This window comes from Phyllobates terribilis, unplaced genomic scaffold (assembly GCF_046119375.1).
Source record: "Phyllobates terribilis strain yellow unplaced genomic scaffold, ASM4611937v1 Scaffold_11__3_contigs__length_659146591, whole genome shotgun sequence".
In the NCBI taxonomy this organism is placed as follows: domain Eukaryota; kingdom Metazoa; phylum Chordata; class Amphibia; order Anura; family Dendrobatidae; genus Phyllobates; species Phyllobates terribilis.
The window spans coordinates 95,776,555-95,796,361 of NW_027362771.1; the positions used below are offsets into that span (position 1 = coordinate 95,776,555).

Sequence of the window (19,807 nt, forward strand, 5' to 3'; positions counted from 1 at the left end):
TTTGGGCTAAAGAACACAAGGAATGGACATTAGACCAGTGGAAATCTGTGCTTTGGTCTGATGAGTCCAAATTTGAGATCTTTGGTTCCAACCACCGTGTCTTTGTGCGACGCAGAAAAGGTGAACGGATGGACTCTACATGCCTGGTTCCCACTGTGAAGCATGGAGGAGGAGGTGTGATGGTGTGGGGGTGCTTTGCTGGTGACACTGTTGGGGATTTATTCAAAATTGAAGGCATACTGAACCAGCATGGCTACCACAGCATCTTGCAGCGGCATGCTATTCCATCCGGTTTGCGTTTAGTTGGACCATCATTTATTTTTCAACAGGACAATGACCCCAAACACACCTCCAGGCTGTGTAAGGGATATTTGACTAGAAGGAGAGTGATGGGGTGCTACGCCAGATGACCTGGCCTCCACAGTCACCAGACCTGAACCCAATATAGATGGTTTGGGGTGAGCTGGACCGCAGAGTGAAGGCAAAAGGGCCAACAAGTGCTAAGCATCTCTGGGAACTCCTTCAAGATTGTTGGATGACCTTTTCCGGTGACTACCTCTTGAAGCTCATCAAGAGAATGCCAAGAGTGTGCAAAGCAGTCATCAAAGCAAAAGGTGGCTACTTTGAAGAACCTAGAATATAAGACATATTTTCAGTTGTATAACACTTTTTTGTTAAGTACCGTATATTCCGGCGTATAAGACGACTTTTGAAGACTGAAAAATCTTCTGTCTAGTCTGGGGTCGTCTTATACGCCGGTAATGCTTTTAAACTTTCAGAAATTGACATGCGGGGATACTCTGGGGGTGTTAATAAGCTGCCGTAGCCGTATCCCTGCCATGTCGGAGTTAATATAAGGTGGAGGGAGTTAAAATACGGCGGCGGTAGGTCCAGACAGTCAGCGCTTCTGTGCTGAAACTGACACATCGCTGCGTATTCCCAGCTCCGGACACAGCGCAGGGCTTCTGTGCCGACAGCTTTCACTTGTCACAGAAGCGCTGCGCTGTGTCCGGAGCAGGGAAGTTCGCATCGCTTCTGTGACAATATATGAAAAGCCGGCAATTCAGCAGCGGCATAAGCCGGCACCCGACAATTTAGAATAGAAAGAATAGAGCTTCACACATAGATTAGATAGATAGAAACATGTCAGTCACATATATATGAAGTACAGTGACAGTATTGCTTACTGTACTTGTCATTTAGTGTAAAGGATTTATTAAAACAAATAATAGTGTTTTCATGCACCGTCTCTTTAAAAAAGCCGGCCGGCAATTCAGCAGCGGTACCCGACAATTTATAACAGACAGAATAGAGCTTCACACATAGATTAGATAGATAGAAACATGTCAGTCACATATATATGAAGTACAGTGATAGTGTTGGTTACTGTACTTGTCATTTAGTATTAAAATAAAGGATTTATTATTAAAAAAATTGGCGTGGGGTTCCCCTTAATTTTAGGCTCTAGCGGAGGTTAAGCAGACAGCTGGGGCAGATGTTTGAAGCCTGGGAAGGGGGTAATACCCACGGAGCTTCCCAGGCTACTAATATCAGCCCCCAGCTGAATACCTAGTCTTTACTAGCTATTAAAATGGGGGACCCCCCCAAAAAAATGACGTGGGGTCCCCTCTAATTTAATAGCTAGCAAAGGCTAGGCAGACAGCTGGGGGCTGATATTAATAGCCCAGGAAGGGAGCCATTAATATTGGCCCCCTCCCAGGCTAGAAACACCAGCCGTCAGCCGCCCCAGAAATGGCGCATCCACAGGATGCGCCAATTCTGGCACTTAGCCTCGCTCTTCCACGCTGCCCTGGTGCGGTGGCAGGGGGTAATAGGGTTGGGGTTGATGTCAGCTTATAATGCCAGCTGACATCAAGCCCAGGTTAGTAATGGAGAGGCGTCTATAAGACACCCCCATTACTAACCCCATAGTCAAAGTTAAAAAAAACACAAACACCCAGAATAAAGTCCTTTAATTGAAATAAAGACACAATTCTTTATTGTTCTAAATTAAACCATACTTACTATCACGCCCATTCCAGCTGAAGCCAACGATCTCCTGCAATAAAAGAAAAATAATAAACCAACCTCATCCTTACCTCTCCATGGTTCCCAGGACAGCTCCAGCTCTGCTACATCGAGATGACAGGCTGGACCGCAGCAGAACGCCGCCATCCAGCCTGTCATCCCGCAGACACTGAGAAGCGCAGGCATGCTTGCGCTCCTCAGTGTCTCGCTGTGACGGCATCCAGATGAGCCGACAATGAACTCAGCTCACCTCCTGGACGTCCGTCACTGACAGCGTGGGAAACTTCTACTGCGCATGCGGGGAGCAGGAGAATTTTCCCACGCTGTCAGTGACGTGCATGAGGTGAGCCGAGTTCATTGGACATGATCTCGGCTCATCTGGATGCCGTCACAGTCAGACACTGAGGAGCACAAGCATGCCTGCGCTTCTCAGTGTCTGCCGCATGGCAAGCTGAACGGCAGCGTTCTGCTGCGGTGCAGCCTGTCATGTGAATGTAGCAGAGCTGGACCGGTCCTGGGAACCATGGAAAGGTACGGATGAGGTTGCTTTATTATTTTTCTTTTATTGCAGGAGATCGTTGGCTTCAGCTGGAATGGGCGTGACGGTAAGTATGGTTTAATTTAGAACATTAAAAAATTGTGTCTTTATTTCAATTAAAGGACTTTTTTCTGGGTGTTGTGTTTTTTTTAATTACTTTACTAGAAATTCATGGTGGTCATGTCTAATATTGGCGTGACCCCATGAATTTCGGGCTTAGGGCCAGCTGATAATGCCAAGCTGGCCCTAACCCCTTTATTACCCAGTGAGCCACCGCACCAGGGCCCTGGATGAGTTGGGTACAGCGCCAGAAGATGGCGCTTCTATGAACGCGCCATTTTCCGGGGTGGCTGCGGACTGCAATTTGCAGCGGGGGGGGCCCAGAAAGCTTGGGTCTCCCTGCGCTGCAGATTCCAGCCCCCAGCTGCCTAGTTGTACCTGGCTGGACACAAAAATAGGGCGAAGCCCCACGTCTTTTTTTTTTAATTATTTCATGAAATAATTAAAAAAAAAAGGGCTTCCCTATATTGTTGTGTCCGGCCAGGTACAAATAGGCAGCTGGTGGTTGGGGGCAGCCCGTTCCTGCCTGCTGTACCTGGCTGGACACAAAAATATGGCGAAGCCCACGTCAACATTTTTGGGAAAAATTAATTACAAAATTAATAATAATTTAGGGACTGCATCTTTATTAACCCCTCAATTGTCATTTAGTGTTAAAATAAAGGATTTTTTAAAAAGAAAATTGGCGTGGGATCCACCATCATTATAGTCTCTAGCGGAGGTTAAGCAGACGGCTGGGGCAGATGTTTGAAGTCTGGGAAGGGGGTAATACCCACGGAGCTTCCCAGGCTACTAATATCAGCCCCCAGCTGAATACCTAGCCTTTACTAGCTATTAGAATGGGGGACCCCCCCAAAAAATGATGTGGGGTCCCCCCTATTTTAATATGTTTATGAGTGACAGTTTTCCTGCTATATACCTGCATGTCATAAGAATTTAAATTAAAAAAGGACCATGTTAAATTCAAATCTGTTTTTTTTAAATTTTTACCGGTGTTTGGTATGCGTTGGAAAAGGGGTAGTCTTATACGGTGAATATATCCTAAACTTTATATTTTAACAGGAAAGTAGGGGGGTCGTCTTATACACCAGGTCGTCTTATACGCCGGAATATACGGTATATAATTCCACATGTGTTAATTCATAGTTTTGATGCCTTCAGTGTGAATGTACAATTTTCATAGTCATAAAAATACAGAAAAATCTTTAACCACTTTAAAGCCCATGCCGTATTAATACGCGTCAGTGCCCTGGGCTTTAAGAGCCTGACCCGTATTAGTACGTCATGGCGATCGCGCGCGCGCACACAGGCTGTGCGGGCGCGATCGCCGCCGGGTGTCAGCTGATTGTCACAGCTGACACCCGGTACTATGTGCAGGGAGCAGTCCCACACCGCTCCCGGCACATTAACCCCCGCAATTCTGCGATCAAAGTCGATCGCAGCATTGCGGTGGCTAAGGGGAGGTGATCGGTATACTCACCTCCTCTTCCGGCCTCCAGCGCTGTCTGCCGTGGCTTCCCGGATGTTGCCATGACGACCCGATGTCGTCATGACAACATCCGGGTCCCCAGACAGCAGGAAGATTTATTAGTCATGCGCAGTACATGACCAAACTACTACCTTCTCACTGTGCAGCGCTGACAGCCTGCATAGCACAGGGATGGTGCTCCATCGCTATGCTATGCAGGCGATCAGAATAAAAAAAGTGAAAGTCCCATAGTGGGACAAAGTAAACAAAAAAAAAAAAACGGTCAGAAAGTGAAAAAAAATTGTAAAAAAAAATAATCCACCAAAAATAAAGATATAATGTACCCATCAATAAATATTATTATAAAAAAAAACAAAACAATAAAAGTACACATATTTGGTATCGCCGCATCCGGAACGACCTGACCTATAAAATTGTTCCACTAGTTAACCCCTTTAGTGAACACGGTAAAAAAAAAAAAACGAAGCAAAAAACAATGCTTTCTCATCATACAGCCAAACAAAAAATGGAATAACATGCGATCAAAAAGACTAATATAAATAAAAATGGTACCGTTGAAAACATCATCTTGTCCCGCAAAAAACAAGCCACCATACAGCTCCATCATCCGAAAAATCAAAAAGTTATAGCTCTCAGAATAAAGTGATGCAAAAAAATATTTTTTTCTATAAAATAGCTTTTTATTGTGTAAAAGCGGAAAAATATAGAAAAACTATATAAATGTGGTACCACTGTAAACGTACTGACCCGATGAATAAAGCTGCCTTATCAATTTTACCACACGCGAAGTAGAATAAAAAAAATAAATAAATAAATAAAAAAAATTCCTAAATTGTTGGTTTTTGTTTATTCTGCCTCCCAAAAGCTGGAATAGAAAGCGATCAAAAAATGTCACATGCCTGAAAATGGCACCAATAAAAACGTCAACTCATCCCGCAAAAAACAAGCCGTCACATGACTCTGTTGGCCAAAATATGGAAAAATTATAGCTCTCAAAATTTGGCGATGCAAAAACTAGATTTTACAAAATATGTGTCTTTTAGTGTGTGACAGCTGTCAATCATAAAAACTCGATATGATCTGGTATCTCTGTAGTCGCACCGACTCGAAGAACAAGGTCGTCTAATCACTTATACCGCACTAGGAACGGCGTAAAAAATAAACGCTAGGGGCTGGGGTTGAGGTTAGGGTTGTGCTAATGTTAGGGTTGTTTTTTTTTTTTCAAAAGTAAAAAAAAAAAAAAGATGACGATATGGCAACTAGTGTTGAACGCAAGTGCTCGCTACTTGAGTTTGCATCGGGTGCTCTGGTATGCATTGAGTATCGCGGGTGCTGGAGTGACATGCTCGAGTCTCCGCCCCATATGCTTCGCGGCCAAAAAAACCTCGTGGAGATTGTCTGCCATGCACGAGCGATCCCCGCATGTTTTTTTTGGGATGTCTAATAACCGTGAAACATGTGGGCGGGGACTCGAGCACCCGCGATACATGGTGCATACCTGAGTACCCGATGCAAACTCAAGTAGTGAGCACTTGCGCTCAAGACTAATGACAACTTATTCAATATGATGACCTAATGTTATCAAATTATGTGTCGTACCTCTGGGTTCAAAATGTTCACTATACCCCTTGATAAAATCCTTGAGGGGTGTAGTTTCCAAAATGGGGTCACTTGTGGGGGGTTTCCACTATTTAGGCACATCAGGGGCTCTCCAAAAGCGACATGGCGTCCGCTCTCGATTCCAGACGATTTTGCGTTCAAAAAGTCACACAGTGCTCCTTCCCTTCTGAACTCTGCCGTGCGCCCAAACACTGTATTTTCCCCACATATGGGGTATTGGCGTACTCAGCAGAAATTGCACAAAAGTTTTTGGGGTCCATTTTCTCCTCTTACCCTTGTGAAAATAAAAAAATTGGGGCTAAAACATCATTTTTGAGAAAAAAGTTTGATTTTTTTATTTTCACGGCTCCATGTTATAAACTTCTGTAAAGGACTTGGGGGTTCAAGGTGCTCACCACACATCTAGATAAGTTCCCTGAGGGGTCTAGTTTCTAAAATGGTGTCACTTGTGTGGGGTTTCCACTGTTTAGGCACATCAGGGGCACATCCACTAATTATTCAGGCAAATTTTACATTTAAAAAGTCAAATGGCACTCCTTCCCTTCCGAACCCTACCGTGCGCCCAAACAGTGGTTTTCCCCCACATATGGGGTATCTGCTTACTCAGGAGAAATTGAACAACAAACTGCATGGTGCAATTTCTCCTGTTACCCTTATGAAAAAGCAAAAGTAGGGGATGAAAAACATTTTTTGTGGGAAAAATGTGAAAATTTTATTTTTACGGCTCAATGTTTTAAACTTCTGTGAAGCACCTTGGGGTTCAAGGTGCTCACAACACATCTAGATAAGTTCCCTGAGGGGTCTAGTTTCCAAAATGGGGTCACTTGTGGGGGGTCTCCACTGTTTAGGCACATCAGTGGCTCCCCAAATGCAACATGGCGTCCGCTAATTATTCAAGCAAATTTTACATTCAAAAAGTCAAATGGCGCTCCTTCCCTTCCGAACCCTGCCGGGCGCCCAAACAGTGGTTTTTCCCCACATATGGGGTATCTGCGAGCCCATTTGCACAACAAATTTTGGGGTCCATTTTTTCCTGTTACCTCTGCGAAAAAAAAAAAAAATTGGGTCTAAAGTAACATTTTTGTGAAAAAAGTTAAATGTTAATTTTTTTCTTCCACATTCCAAAAATTCCTGTAATTAACCTGAAGGGTTAATAAAGTTCTTGAATGTGGTTTTGAGCACCTTGAGGGGTGCAGATTTTAGAATGGAGTCACTTTTGGGTATTTTCTGTCATAAAGACCCCTCAAAGTGACTTTAAATATGATGTGGTCCCTAAAAAAAAATGGTTTTGTAAATTTTGTTGGAAAAATGAGAAATCGCTGGTCAACTTTTAACCCTTATAGCTCCCCAATAAAAAAATAATAATTTTGGTACCAAAATTGTGCTGATGTAAAGTAGACATGTGGGAAATGTTATTTATTAATTATTTTGTGTGAAATATCTCTCTGATTTAAGGGCATAAAAATTTAAATTTTCGCCAAATTTCCATTTTTTTTCAAAAATAAACGCAAGTGATATCGAAGAAATGTTACCACTATCATGTACAAGATGTCACGAAAAAACAGTCTCAGAATCAGGGGGATCCGTTGAAGCGTTACAGAGTAATTACCTCATAAAGTGACAGTGGTCAGAATTGTAAAAATTGGCCGGGTCATTAACGTGCAAACCACCTTGGGTTGTAAAGGGGTTAAATGAGAAGGTGTGTCCAAACTTTTGGTCTGTACAGTATATACAAGTATATAAAATCTCTGGCAAAAAATAAGAAACCACTGCACAGTTTTCTAAAAATCACCATCTCTACATGTCTGACAGCCATTCCATTCCAGTGTCAGTTGAATTCCAACCAAAGTCCACCTCATTCTACTTAACCCCATAACGCTCAATGACGGACACTGCACGGCATGAGCGGGAGTAAGTTACTGCTCCTTGCCGTGCAGTGTCCGTCATGGCTTTGAACTGACAGTAGTCTGTGACAGCTGAGCGGCACGAGAAGAAGTGCAGGGACCCATGCCGTCGGTCCCTGCACCCAGATCACTGCAATCAGTCAGTCAATCTGACTGACCAATCACAGCATGATGGAGCAGGAGACGCTGAAATTTCAGGGTCTGCTGCTCTATCAGTGCTGGAGCGCATCGACGCCCCTGGCTGTTAACCGTCTGAATACTGCGATCGAGAGCGATCGCAGTGTTCAGGAGGCAGGCAGAGGGCTGGGAGCTCCCTTTGCCTTCAGGTCGGCGCCCCCGTAACGTCATCGCGGGGGCCCGACCGTTGCCATGGAGACCAGGGGTCGTCAAGACGACCCCCAGGTCACCAAGCTACGGAAAGCTCCTGAGACCAATGCACAGCATGGTCTCAGGAGCTTTCAATAGAGGTATAATGTATTGCAATGCTAGTGTATTGCAGTACATTATACCTATGAAAAAAGTGAAAGTCCCATAGTGGGACTAAGTATAAAAAAAAAAAAAAAAAAAAAAAAATTATTACACTAATAAATACAGATTTATAGGTAAAAAAAAAATAAAAACAAAAGAGTACACATATTTGTTATCGCCGCGTCCGGAACGACCCGATCTATAAACGTATCACACTAGTTAACCCTTTCAGTGAACAGCGTAAAAAAAAAAAAAAAACATTAGAAACTATGACTTTTCATCATACCGCTGGAAAAAAGTGGAATAAAACACAATCAAAAAGACGAATGTAAATAAAAATGGTACCGCTGAAAACGTCATCTTGTCCCGCAAAAATCAAGCCACCATACAGCTCCATCATCCGAAAAATTAAAAAGTTACAGCGCTCAGAATAAAGCGATGCAAAGATAATTATTTTTTCTATAAAAATTTTATGTAAAAGCGCAAAAACATTAAAAAATTACATAAATGTGGTACTGCTATAAACGTACTGACCCAAAGAATAAAGCTGCCTTATCAATTTTACCACACAAGTAACAAAAAAAATCCTGAATTGTTGTTTTTTGTTCATTCTGCCTCCCAAAAATCTGAAAAGAAAGCGATCAAAAAAAATGTAACTTGCCCAAAAGTAGTACCAATAAAAATGTCAACTCATCCCGCAAAAAACAAGCCGTCACATGACTGTCGGCCGAAATATGGAAAAATTATAGCTCTCTAAATACGGAGATGTAAACATTAGTTTTCGCAAAAAAAAGCGTCTTTTAGTGTGTGACAGCTGTCAATCATAAAAACCCGATATAAATCTGGTATCTCTGTAATCGCACCGACCCAAAGAATAAAGTCGTCTAATCACTTTTATACTGCACGAGGAACGACGTAAAAAATATATAAAACCAATTCTTCACCTGCTGCTGATTTGTGTATTCTGCCTCCCAAAGATCACAGTAAGGCTCGGCGCACATTCATCCTGCGCTCTGCGCTGAGTGCTTACACCGGGGTTTCCATGTAAATCTCTGAAATACGTGATTCAGACGGAAACCCCTGACGGAAGATTCCCTGTAACGAGGCAGATGGAGGAACTGTGGACGGCGTCTGACCCATGATCTGGGTAGTCACCGGAAATGGTTTTCACTTCACAGGTGTGCCCTGTCAGGTTTAATAAGTGGGATTTCTTGCCTTATAAATGGGGTTGGGACCATCAGTTGTGTTGTGCAGAAGTCTGGTGGATACACAGCTGATAGTCCTACTGAATAGACTGTTAGAATTTGTATTATGGCAAGAAAAAAAGCAGAAAGCAGCTAACAGTGTATTCAGTAGGACTATCAGCTGTGTATCCACCTGACTTCTGCACACCACAACTGATGGTCCCAACCCCATTTATAAGGCAAGAAATCCCACTTATTAAACCTGACAGGGCACACCTGTGAAGTGAAAACCATTTACGGTGACCACCTCTTGAAGCTCATCAAGAGAATGCCAAGAGTGTGCAAAACAGTCATCAAAGCAAAAGGTGGCTACTTTGAAGAACCTAGAATATAAGACATATTTTCAGTTGTTTCACACTTTTTTGTTAACTATATAATTCCACATGTGTTAATTCATAGTTTTGATGCCTTCAGTGTGAATGTACAATTTTCATAGTCAAGAGAATACAGAAAAATCTTTAAATGAGAAGGTGTGTCCAAACTTTTGGTCTGTACTGTAGGTCAATCAATGTGTGAATGAAGGAGCCCAATCTCCAGACCTGAACCTCATTGAAAACCTCTAGTATGTAATCAAGAGGAAGATGGATAGTCACAAGCCATCAAACAAAGAAGGACGGCTTACATTTGTGTGGCAGGAGTGGCATAAGGTCACCCAAAACAGTGTGAAAGACAGGTGGAAAGTATGCCAAGACGCATGAAAGCTGTGATTAAAAATCATGGTTATTCCATCAAATATTGATTTCTGAACTCTTCCTGAGTTAAAACATGAGTATTGTTGTTTCTAAATGAATAAGAACTTGTTTTCTTTGCATTATTTGAGATCTGAAAGCACGGTTTCTTTTTTATTATTTTGACGATTTCGGATTTGCTGCAAAGAAATACAAAATTTTTAGCTTTGAATTTTGGAGAAATAGTTTATAGAATAAAACAATGTACATTTTACTCAAAAATATACCTATAAAGAGAAAAATCAGAGAAAATGAAAATTTTGCAGTGGTCTCTTAATTTTTGCCAGAGCTGTAGCTGTATGTGTAAATTTTATTCTGCTCCGCATTACCTTCCAGTTCACACCAAATTTGTCATGTAGAAGTCCTATTTAAGAGTTGCTAATATATTGTGACTGTCGCTGTATTATGTAGCTGGAATCAGAATTAAAGAGGTAATCCAGTAAGAACAATTTATAACTTATTCACATGAAAGGTTTATTGGTGGTCCCACTGCTGACATTCCTACCTGTCTGAAAACAATAGCTCTCAAGCATATTTACCTCCACTTTAATCACCGACTATGCAGCTGCCAAAATTAGCTAGGTAGAGCCCTTGGCCATCTCCAGCAGTAACAAACAAAAAACTGTGGTGCGTATGCTCGACTTCCTCTCCATTCAGACACTGGAAAACCCTGATCTCAGGATCAGTGGGGTTCTCAGAGGTTGGATCCCCATTGATCTAGTATTATTCATTTATCCTTTGGATAGGTGATAATATGTTCTTACACAAGTCCCCCTTTAAGTCTGACTATTGAGCTGGACGAAAAGTACCTTCAGCAAGAAGTGAGTATGCAAAATGCTCATCAGGGCATAATAGTGGGCAAGTACTGGACTAACATTATCGGTAAGGCAATCCTCAACTATTTTACATAGTTGAGTCTTAATACTTTCTAAGATAGTTAAAGCACCCCTAGAGGTTTTTTTTTCAGCACTGGAGTGGCGCTTGAAATCTTAGCCCCCGGCCCCCAGTCATATACTCACCCTCCAGCGTCTTCACAGCTTCTTCGGTGCCACTCCGGTCCCCCTGCGCCATCTTGTGAGCACAGCTTCTGACTGGCCAGAAGTCAGAAGCTACGTTACAAGAGTGCAATGCAAGCCTATGACAGCCAGAACAAGGATCTCATAGACTTGTATTGTAAAGTGACCAGCTTGCAGCTCCATGAAACACTGGAGTAATCCAGGCAGGTCACTTTTCGCCAGAGACTGACCAGAGCGGCAGCAAAAACAGATGAAAATGCTGGAAGGTGAGTATTAGACAGGGGACTTGCATTTAAAGCATCACCCCAGGGGTGCAATAAAAAAAATGCTGGAGTGGTGCTTTAAGAAAGTCGTTACACACTGTGCCACCCATATAATTACAATTGACCTATGTACACCACCTATCCAGACTTTGCTTCTGAGATTATGTGGGTGTTATCCTTTTTAAATATCTGTTTGCCAATGTGGCAGACTTTTTATTACTACTATTTTTAATGATGTATAATAGAAGATTTTTTTAATTAGCTCATTGACTACCTAACAAAGTGTTTTCCTTATGTAGTTTGAGTGACCCTTTTCTATACATAGTTATTTACTACAGGTTTGCCGAGCTCATGATCTGAAGGTGTGCTGTGTGAGTCAGATTGTTATAGTATCACACACAAGCCATTTGTGAAGGAATCAGAAGGTAGGGAAGAGCAGTCAGAAGTTTGGCATGTGGACGTAACAGCCCTAGTTACAGGTGACATTAGTAGCAGATGGTGTGGCCACAACCCTTGATGTTTCTGCACCTACACTGTTTAGGAAGCAGTTAATTATATGCAGTTTAAAGTTCTATAGATGAAAAAAATAAATAAATAACTGATGTAATGGTTTCATTCTGTTTGCATTTTTACCTGGAAGAATGGTGCAAAAAAGTTATTCAGCACATCAGGAACCTGAAGCAATAGAACTGTATTTCCATTGTGATCACTTACATGTTTACACAGGCCGTTAATCGGGAACGAGTGACCTTATAATGCTTATATGCTGATTATCGACGGGTCGAAATGTGCTTTAACTAATAATGGTGTCTGTCACTCAGAAAATCAGCACCTATGCAATTTACTGGTAGTCATATTAAACAGAAAGTGTTATCAAATAGGAGATCTAGCAATCTACAGGGGACTTTAAAAAAATACACTCACTTAAATATATGACAAAGCACTTCATGGGAGAGCTGATTCATGTAATCCTTAGGATCACTGGATTTGTCCAGCTCTTCAATGTCACCATTAGCTCTGCATCCTTTTACCGATTTCCGTCGGGGCCCCATCTTCAAAACTTAGATTTTTAAACACCTTTCTTAGAAAAGAAAAAAAAAAAAACATAGAAAATACATTTTATAACTTTGTAGAATGAATACAAGGCTACTGTAACTTCATGTAAAAGTGTTAGATTACCAGCTTTAAAAAAAAACAAAAAAAAAACAATGTAGATAAGAAAAAAAAAAAAGCAATTTTTCAATTTACACTTGCAGATGTTGTCATATTTGATAGGAAGAATAGTGCAGCACGCAGTTATTCTTCCCACCATACTGATGGACACAGCGGTGGGACCTGAGAGAAAGCATTACACATCGATGGGGTTATTCGGGTGCTGCTTATGACAGTCACAGGACAGATCCGGTGACTATCCCTTTAAAGTCACTCAAAATTAACATGTCAAAGATAGTACCACGTGATCCTTCAGCCAAACAGAATTTACATGATATCTTCTGGGGTAATAAAAAAGAAAGTACTTGGGACTGCTTTCTAGGTATGAATGTGCCCCTTATTTCCCTTCCAATATTTCTGAACCCCAGCAAAAATGGATGGCTTCATAAAAGGAAATGAGGATTCATGAATATCAGTTCCTAATGACAAACCCTGTCCTTGTGCCTTAGTGTACCCAGACTTTTGATCACTAGGCCGACCTGACCATCTGCTTGCAGGAGAATAAAGCTGTCATGGCAATTGCCAGATTCACAGCAAACATCATACATGGGTCCAACTAATAAGAATTGTACATGTCAGGTACTCTGTTTTGCTTCGCTTTAAGGTACGGTATATGGTTGACTTGAGACAACATTGCCACTTAGCAAAATGTGTCTGGATGACGGCGATCTCCCACTGATACAATCAGCACTTTGCAAGAGGGGTTAGTAGCTATACCTATGTTTAAAAGGATATTCCATCATAGGTGATCACTGTTAATTTGGTGAGTCTGCCACAGCCGAGACCCCCATTGATCGCCCTATTGGAGGACAGCGTTCTCCGTCCTTCTCTGGTCACATGACCAATGTCAGGAGTTGAATGAATGGGCAGGTCGCTCAATGATTGGCTATCTTTGGCTGTGCCATGGACTTTGAAGAAAGTGGATCGGCTATTCCAGTCATCTCTTCTGGGATGTGATCTTTACAACCAAGGAAGAATGGAGTCACAAGTGGGGTGTAATCTGTGGGGGCCCTGGCACTGATCACCTATCCAATACCCCTTTAACGAGTGGCATACCACAGCGTGATGAGAACTCCTCTGGGGAAGTAAATGTGTCCAAGCATTTAATAAAAGGCCATTATAGAAGCTCGCCCCCTACATGTAGAGCTAGGGAACCACATCTGATCACCACAGCACCAGGCACTTCCTCTGCACAGGTCAGCCTTGGATATTATACAGTGCACTGCATTTGTATGACTGCTGGGACTTGTAGTGACAGAGCTACAGACAGACAAGTGGCCATGTGCTGTCACCCTGTGCTGTCACCCTGTGTGTAATGTGCTGAGCACACATGGAGGATAGCTCGTCAGTCTGCAGGGAAAACTTTTAACTGTAAACAATAATGAGAGTGAAGACAAGACGTAAAGCAGAGTGACAAGTGTAGTGAAGCAGGGGGCTTCTGTAGCTGCGCGTTCCCCTGCATACAAGGAAATAGCAGCCATCATCTCCACTGACTTTACCTCCCTGCCAAGTGCACGGTAGGTGCCGGCCCCCGGCCGTCCAGCTGCTGAGCGTCTGTGGGTACCGGAAGCAGGTACAGACAGTCCAGGCAAACACTTCCTGACTCAGCCCCGCCTACTGCTCCAGGTACAGCCAATCAGCGGCCGCTATGTGCATAGCCAGTAGCAGTACAGACGATACTGTGTACAGGGGAAGCACGCGAGCCGAAGACAGCGTCCATTGGTAGATTGTAAGCACGTGATGACACAGCGTGACGTCACGTTATTAATAACCGCTGGAGGAGCGCGTTGCTTTGCAGTATGGTTCTGTCCGTGGCCGGGCGGGCACTAGTGGTAGCCACTCTAGCGTATGTGTGCACCAGTTGGCGTGTGGCCCACGCAGAGAACAATGCTATACTCTCCACAGAAATGCTTATACAGCAGTGATAATCGCATGGTGCAGTGTGCCTGCTGTCCTCCCATCTGCTGCGTTGTAATCTAAAGTCTCATTCACACAGTAGTTTTACCTGTACCACTGCTATGCGTGTTTTTCATACTAATTAGGCAGCGTGCCCACTATACGTTTTTCAAGCGTTTTTGCCGCGGAATTTCCGCAGCGAAAACGCTTAAAAACCGCTTGGTAATACGTGCCCCATGGTCCCCAATGATAATCCGCATGTGCTGTGCTGCGGATTATCATTGTGGAAAAATACGCAGCATGTCCATTAATTTTGCGGACACGCAGCGTAATCGCCGCCATTGACTTGCATTGGACCGCGTGACATCCGAATCACTGCATCTGCACATGCGGATATCACACGGTTCAATGTGCGGATGGTACCCAGGCCTGTAGAAGAGGAGACTCTCCTCCAGACCTGAGTATCATAGAAACTGTAAAAAAAGGAATTTAAAATAAAACAAAGATTATACTTAACTTCCGATGTCCTCCCGGTGTTTTCTCCGCTCCGTCTGGTCTGCTGTATCGGTCGCGGTGTTGTGAAGGACCTGCCATAACATCACTGAGTCATGTGACCTGTCACATGACTCAATGACGTCACCGCAGGTCCTTCACACCACCGCGAGCCGTCAAACACCAGGAGGACATCGGAAGGTAAGTATAATCTTTATTTTTTACCATTCTCATTCTTTTTTTTTTTTAACTAACTTGGTCACACTACTATAAATCCATGCCGGTTGCATGGATTTACTGTATATAGCGTGACCAAGTTTTAAAGCACTTTTCCAAGTGATGCTAAAATCGCTTGTAAAAGCGCTTGATAACCCGCATGCAGAAATGCATGCAAAAACGCTTGACAAACGCTTCTACCTGACGGGAAAAACGCATGTAAAAACCCCATGCGTTTTTCCTGCCAGGGAGAAGCGGAAAAAATATGCAGCATTTCTGCATCGTGGTCACATAGCCTTACAGTCTATTGGGCTGTTCATAGCTCCGTGATTTTTTTGCAGACTGAGGCTTAGTGCCCACGGTGCAGAAATGCTGCATAACCATTTCCGGTGACTACCTCTTGAAGCTCATCAAGAGAATGCCAAGAGTATGCAAAGCAGTCATCAAAGCAAAAGGTGGCTACTTTGAAGAACCTAGAATATAAGACATATTTTCAGTTGTTTCACACTTTTTTGTTAAGTATATATTTCCACATGTGTTAATTCATAGTTTTGATGCCTTCAGTGTGAATGTACAATTTTCATAGTCATGAAAATACAGAAAAATCTTTAAATGAGGTGTGTCCAAACTTTTGGTCTGTACTGTATATATTTATATACTTTTTCAACTTATTTATATAGACATATATTAATATGCTACATTTTTTGTAGCCATCAATTTTTACATTTATTGATACTCTGATCCGACCTTCTGTACTTTTATATCCCAACCCATGGATGTCTAATTTTATGATCTATTTCCCTGATTTTATATTGTTTTAGCTAATTGGATGTTTTTTAGAATGATCTAATAAAAATGATATATTTTGTTATATTAAATAGTGTGCACATTTTTTGCAGGTTTAACCCCTTCCCGACACGCGCTGTACTTGTATGGCACTGCGGGAGCTTCGTTCCGCAAACCACTATACATATACTTCGTGACGATCGGACGGGCTCACGCCGAGCGCCGCTGTGATAAAATGCGGGTGTCAGCTCTATATTAGAGCTGATACCCTGCAGCAATGCTCACGATCAGTGCTAGCAGGGCGTTTAACCCCTCTGATGCCGCTGTCAATAGTGACAGCGACATCGATGGGCATCGCAGAGGGAGGGAGCTCCCTCTCTGCTCACATCGGCACAACAAAATCGCAATCATGGTGTCCATTGTGACTCTGCACTGAAATATGGCCTAAGGGTCACCCATGGATGGTGGCCTGTAAGCTGCTGCTCAGAGCAGTAGCTGATGTGCATTCTCCCTGTGTGCGAGATGCCAAGTAATGCCCTGCACTGCAAAAGCATTGCAGAGTATTAGATTAGCGATCAGGGCAGGAAAAGTTGATGTCTCATACTGGGAAAAGGTAAAAAAAAAAAAGTAAAATAAAAGTTTTAAAAAATTGTAAAAAATATTTTTTTAAAAAAATCACAAAATAAAGTACAAAAAAAAAAGAAAAAAATATTAATCCAATAAATACATTTATTTGTATAAAAACATAAATAAACAAATAAAGTACACATTTGGTATCGCCACATCCGGAATGACCCGACCTATAAAACTGTCCCACTAGTTAACACCTTCAGTGAACACTGTAAAAAATGTAAAAAAAGAGTGGCAAAAAACTATGGTTTTTCATCATACCGTCGAACAAAAAGTGGAATAAAACGCGATCAAAACATTGAATGTATTTTCTTTAGACTCAAGAAAGTGATTACTAGATTCATCTGGTCCCACAAATGCCCACGTCTAGCCTACTTTTTATTGAGTAAACCCAAACAAGTTGGTGGTGTGAGCCTACCAGATTTCACCCTATATAGTTATGCCACTTTGGTAATTTGTATCCTAGATCTGTTTCATCATGGTCGTAGCAAGAAGTGGGTAGGTTTAGAGAGAGATCTGTCCAGCTTTGACCCACTTGCGACCTTATGGACTACGAGGTCAACAGGAGAGAGTCAGGGCGTCGTTCCTTTTCTTACTAGGAGCCTCATACCATTTCTCAGACGAAGCAATAGGTTTCTTCGTCTGTCATCCATTCCAGGCCCTTTAACCCCAGTTTATGACAATCCAGGTTTCCCAGCAGGTAATAACAGAACATTTTTTCGAAATAAGCGTAAAAATTCACACCCTATTGTACTTGATTTCATAACTCAATTTGGAATGAGATCACTTCAAGACATTTTCTTGGACGAAGAGCCCCCAGTGGGCACGTGGCTCTTCTACGAACAGCTTAAAAGTTACATCAACTCAATAATGAAACAGATATCCTTAGACCTCTGACTCCATTTGAAACCCTATGCTTATCAAAGAGCCCTCTGGACCACACTGTCTCATCACTATACAAACTATACATAGATGGCCAAACTGCCTCACAAAACTTTCCTCTGTTTTTCACAAACTGAGAGAGTGACCTGGGTAGTCCCATTTCGCCTGAGGACTTCTCCAAAATCCTCTTGTTCACGTTTAGGTCTTCTCTATGTTCAGTATCACAGAAGAGAAGCTATAAGGTTCCTTCTAGATGGTACAGATACCCTGTCAACATTCACTGTGTCCCCCACAACAACAGACACCTGCTGGAGATGTCTTGAAGACAGAGGTTCATACACATACATCTCGTGGTCGTGCCCCCGTATTAAGAACTTGTGGTTGGCAATTTTTGATCTATATAACAAACTCTCCATACATAAGATTTATCCATCTATAGAGCTAGCCCTACTTTCGTTGAGTGACATCTCCATTTCTAGATTCAAGAAAGGTTTGCTTAGACATTTCCTTACAGCCGCCAGGAACCTAATCCCGAGTTATTGGAAACAAGAAAAAGTTCCAACCCGCTCGGAATTTGTGTCTGAACTAAACAACATCTGTAGAATTGAACTTTTGATAGGTCAAATTGGTGGAAATCCAGATAAGATTTATAACACTTGGGCTCCGTGGATCGCTTTTAGAGAAACCCCTGAATTAAAGGGAATCTGTCACCCCCTGGGCGATATCAGACCACTACTATGGCCATACAGGTGATAGAAAAGTAAATCTATACTTACCCGTATGGGACGCCAAGCCTCTGGAGAAGAAACTTTATAAAAGAAGATTTCTCTGGAATCAGACCACTGCTATTGGCCATACGGGTAAGTATAGATTTACTTTTCTATCACCTGTATGGCCATAGTAGTGGTCTGATATCGCCCAGGGGGGTGACAAATTCCCTTTAAACACCTGGTTGAGTTAAACAACAACCTGAGAGCTACGCTATGCACTCATCATGGTCTTTATAAATAACAAAACTGGGATTCTAATCAACGGAGTGGCTTGCCTTACTCATAGAGTCATTAGATGAGACCTATCTGAGGAGAGATCAAATCCCTCTAATCCCTTTAATATCCTTTCCCTCCCCTCCCACACTTCTCTCTCTCACATTCATCTCTCCCTTCCCTCCTCCCTCACTTTACCTATTTTTTCTATTCCCTTTTTCTTCCATTTTGTAGAATACTACTTTAATATTTTTCACACTTTTTGTAATTTGATTATATTGTTTACAATCTCGTAATTCTATTGTATTGATTTTTTGGTGATGCACTTTGATTGAGTTCTGTATTCTTAAATCACCAAGAAATGCCACAATTGCAACATGTTGTTTATTAATGATTGCCAATCATTTTTTCAATAAAGTTTTGATTTGCGAAAAAAAGACATTGAATATAAATAAAAATGGTATCTCTGAAAACGTCATCTTGTCCCACAAAAATAAGTCCCCAGACAGCTCCATCAATGCAAAAATAAAAAAGTTATAGCTCTCTGTATAAAGCAATGCAAAAATAATTATTTTTTCTATAAAATTGTTTTTATTTTGTAAAAGCGGCAAAACATAAAAAAATGATATAAATGTGATACCGCTGTAAACGTACTGACCCGAAGAATAATGCTACCTTACCAATTTTACCACATGGTGAACGGCATTAAAAAAATATATATATTCCTAAATTATTGTTTTTTGTTCATTCTGCCTCCCCAAAATCGTAATAGAAAGCGATGAAAAAACGTTATCTACCAAATAAAAATGATGTTTGAAAAAACAAACAAACGTTATCTGACCAAAAATGATATCAATAAAAACATCAACTCGTCCCGCAAAAAACAAGCCCTCACATGACTGTCAGCGGAAATATAGAAAACTTATAGCTCTCAAAGTGTTGAGGGAGGGCAGTAATGACCCTTCACGGTTGACCAAGTGAGTGTCAAATTATTTTGTTACAAGGTTGATTGTGCAATCCAACAGAAAACCAGACGGAGGCAAAGCTCTGTATGGGGGGATTCAAGAATCTCTCACCCCGTTTATTTCTACTTAGCATTTTATATTGTTGTGAGTTTATTAATATCCAATCACCTTCAGCCATTCTACAAGCTTGAACCAATGTTAGTACAATTATTACGGAAATACCCATATGGTCATATTATCGTTAGTTCGGTGTATGGTGGAAAGTTACAAGGTCGTACATCCCGGCTCAGACTAGCTAGATAGCAGGAGCAGGGTGTCTCATAGAATGTTCTTGAGAGAAAAGGTTAGTGTGGGAAAGTTTTATGTGAAGCAAGAGAAAAGGAGGGA

General features: G+C 41.8%; 1 protein-coding gene across 2 annotated transcripts in view; it reads right to left on the minus strand.

Moving 5' to 3' along the window:
- Positions 1–14,198, minus strand: part of FBXO38 (F-box protein 38) — a 75,510-nt gene extending 61,312 nt beyond the window's left edge. The window contains exons 1-2 of one of the 2 annotated variants that reach the window (XM_073651354.1): positions 14,070–14,198; positions 12,283–12,439 (exon numbers count right to left, since the gene is read on the minus strand). In XM_073651354.1, the coding sequence (XP_073507455.1) occupies positions 12,283–12,410 (128 nt within the window). In that variant the 5' untranslated portion in view covers positions 12,411–12,439; positions 14,070–14,198. The remainder of the gene's footprint in view (positions 1–12,282; positions 12,440–14,069) is intronic. The other variant, XM_073651355.1, reaches the window with a different exon arrangement.
- Positions 14,199–19,807: the final 5,609 nt, after the last annotated feature.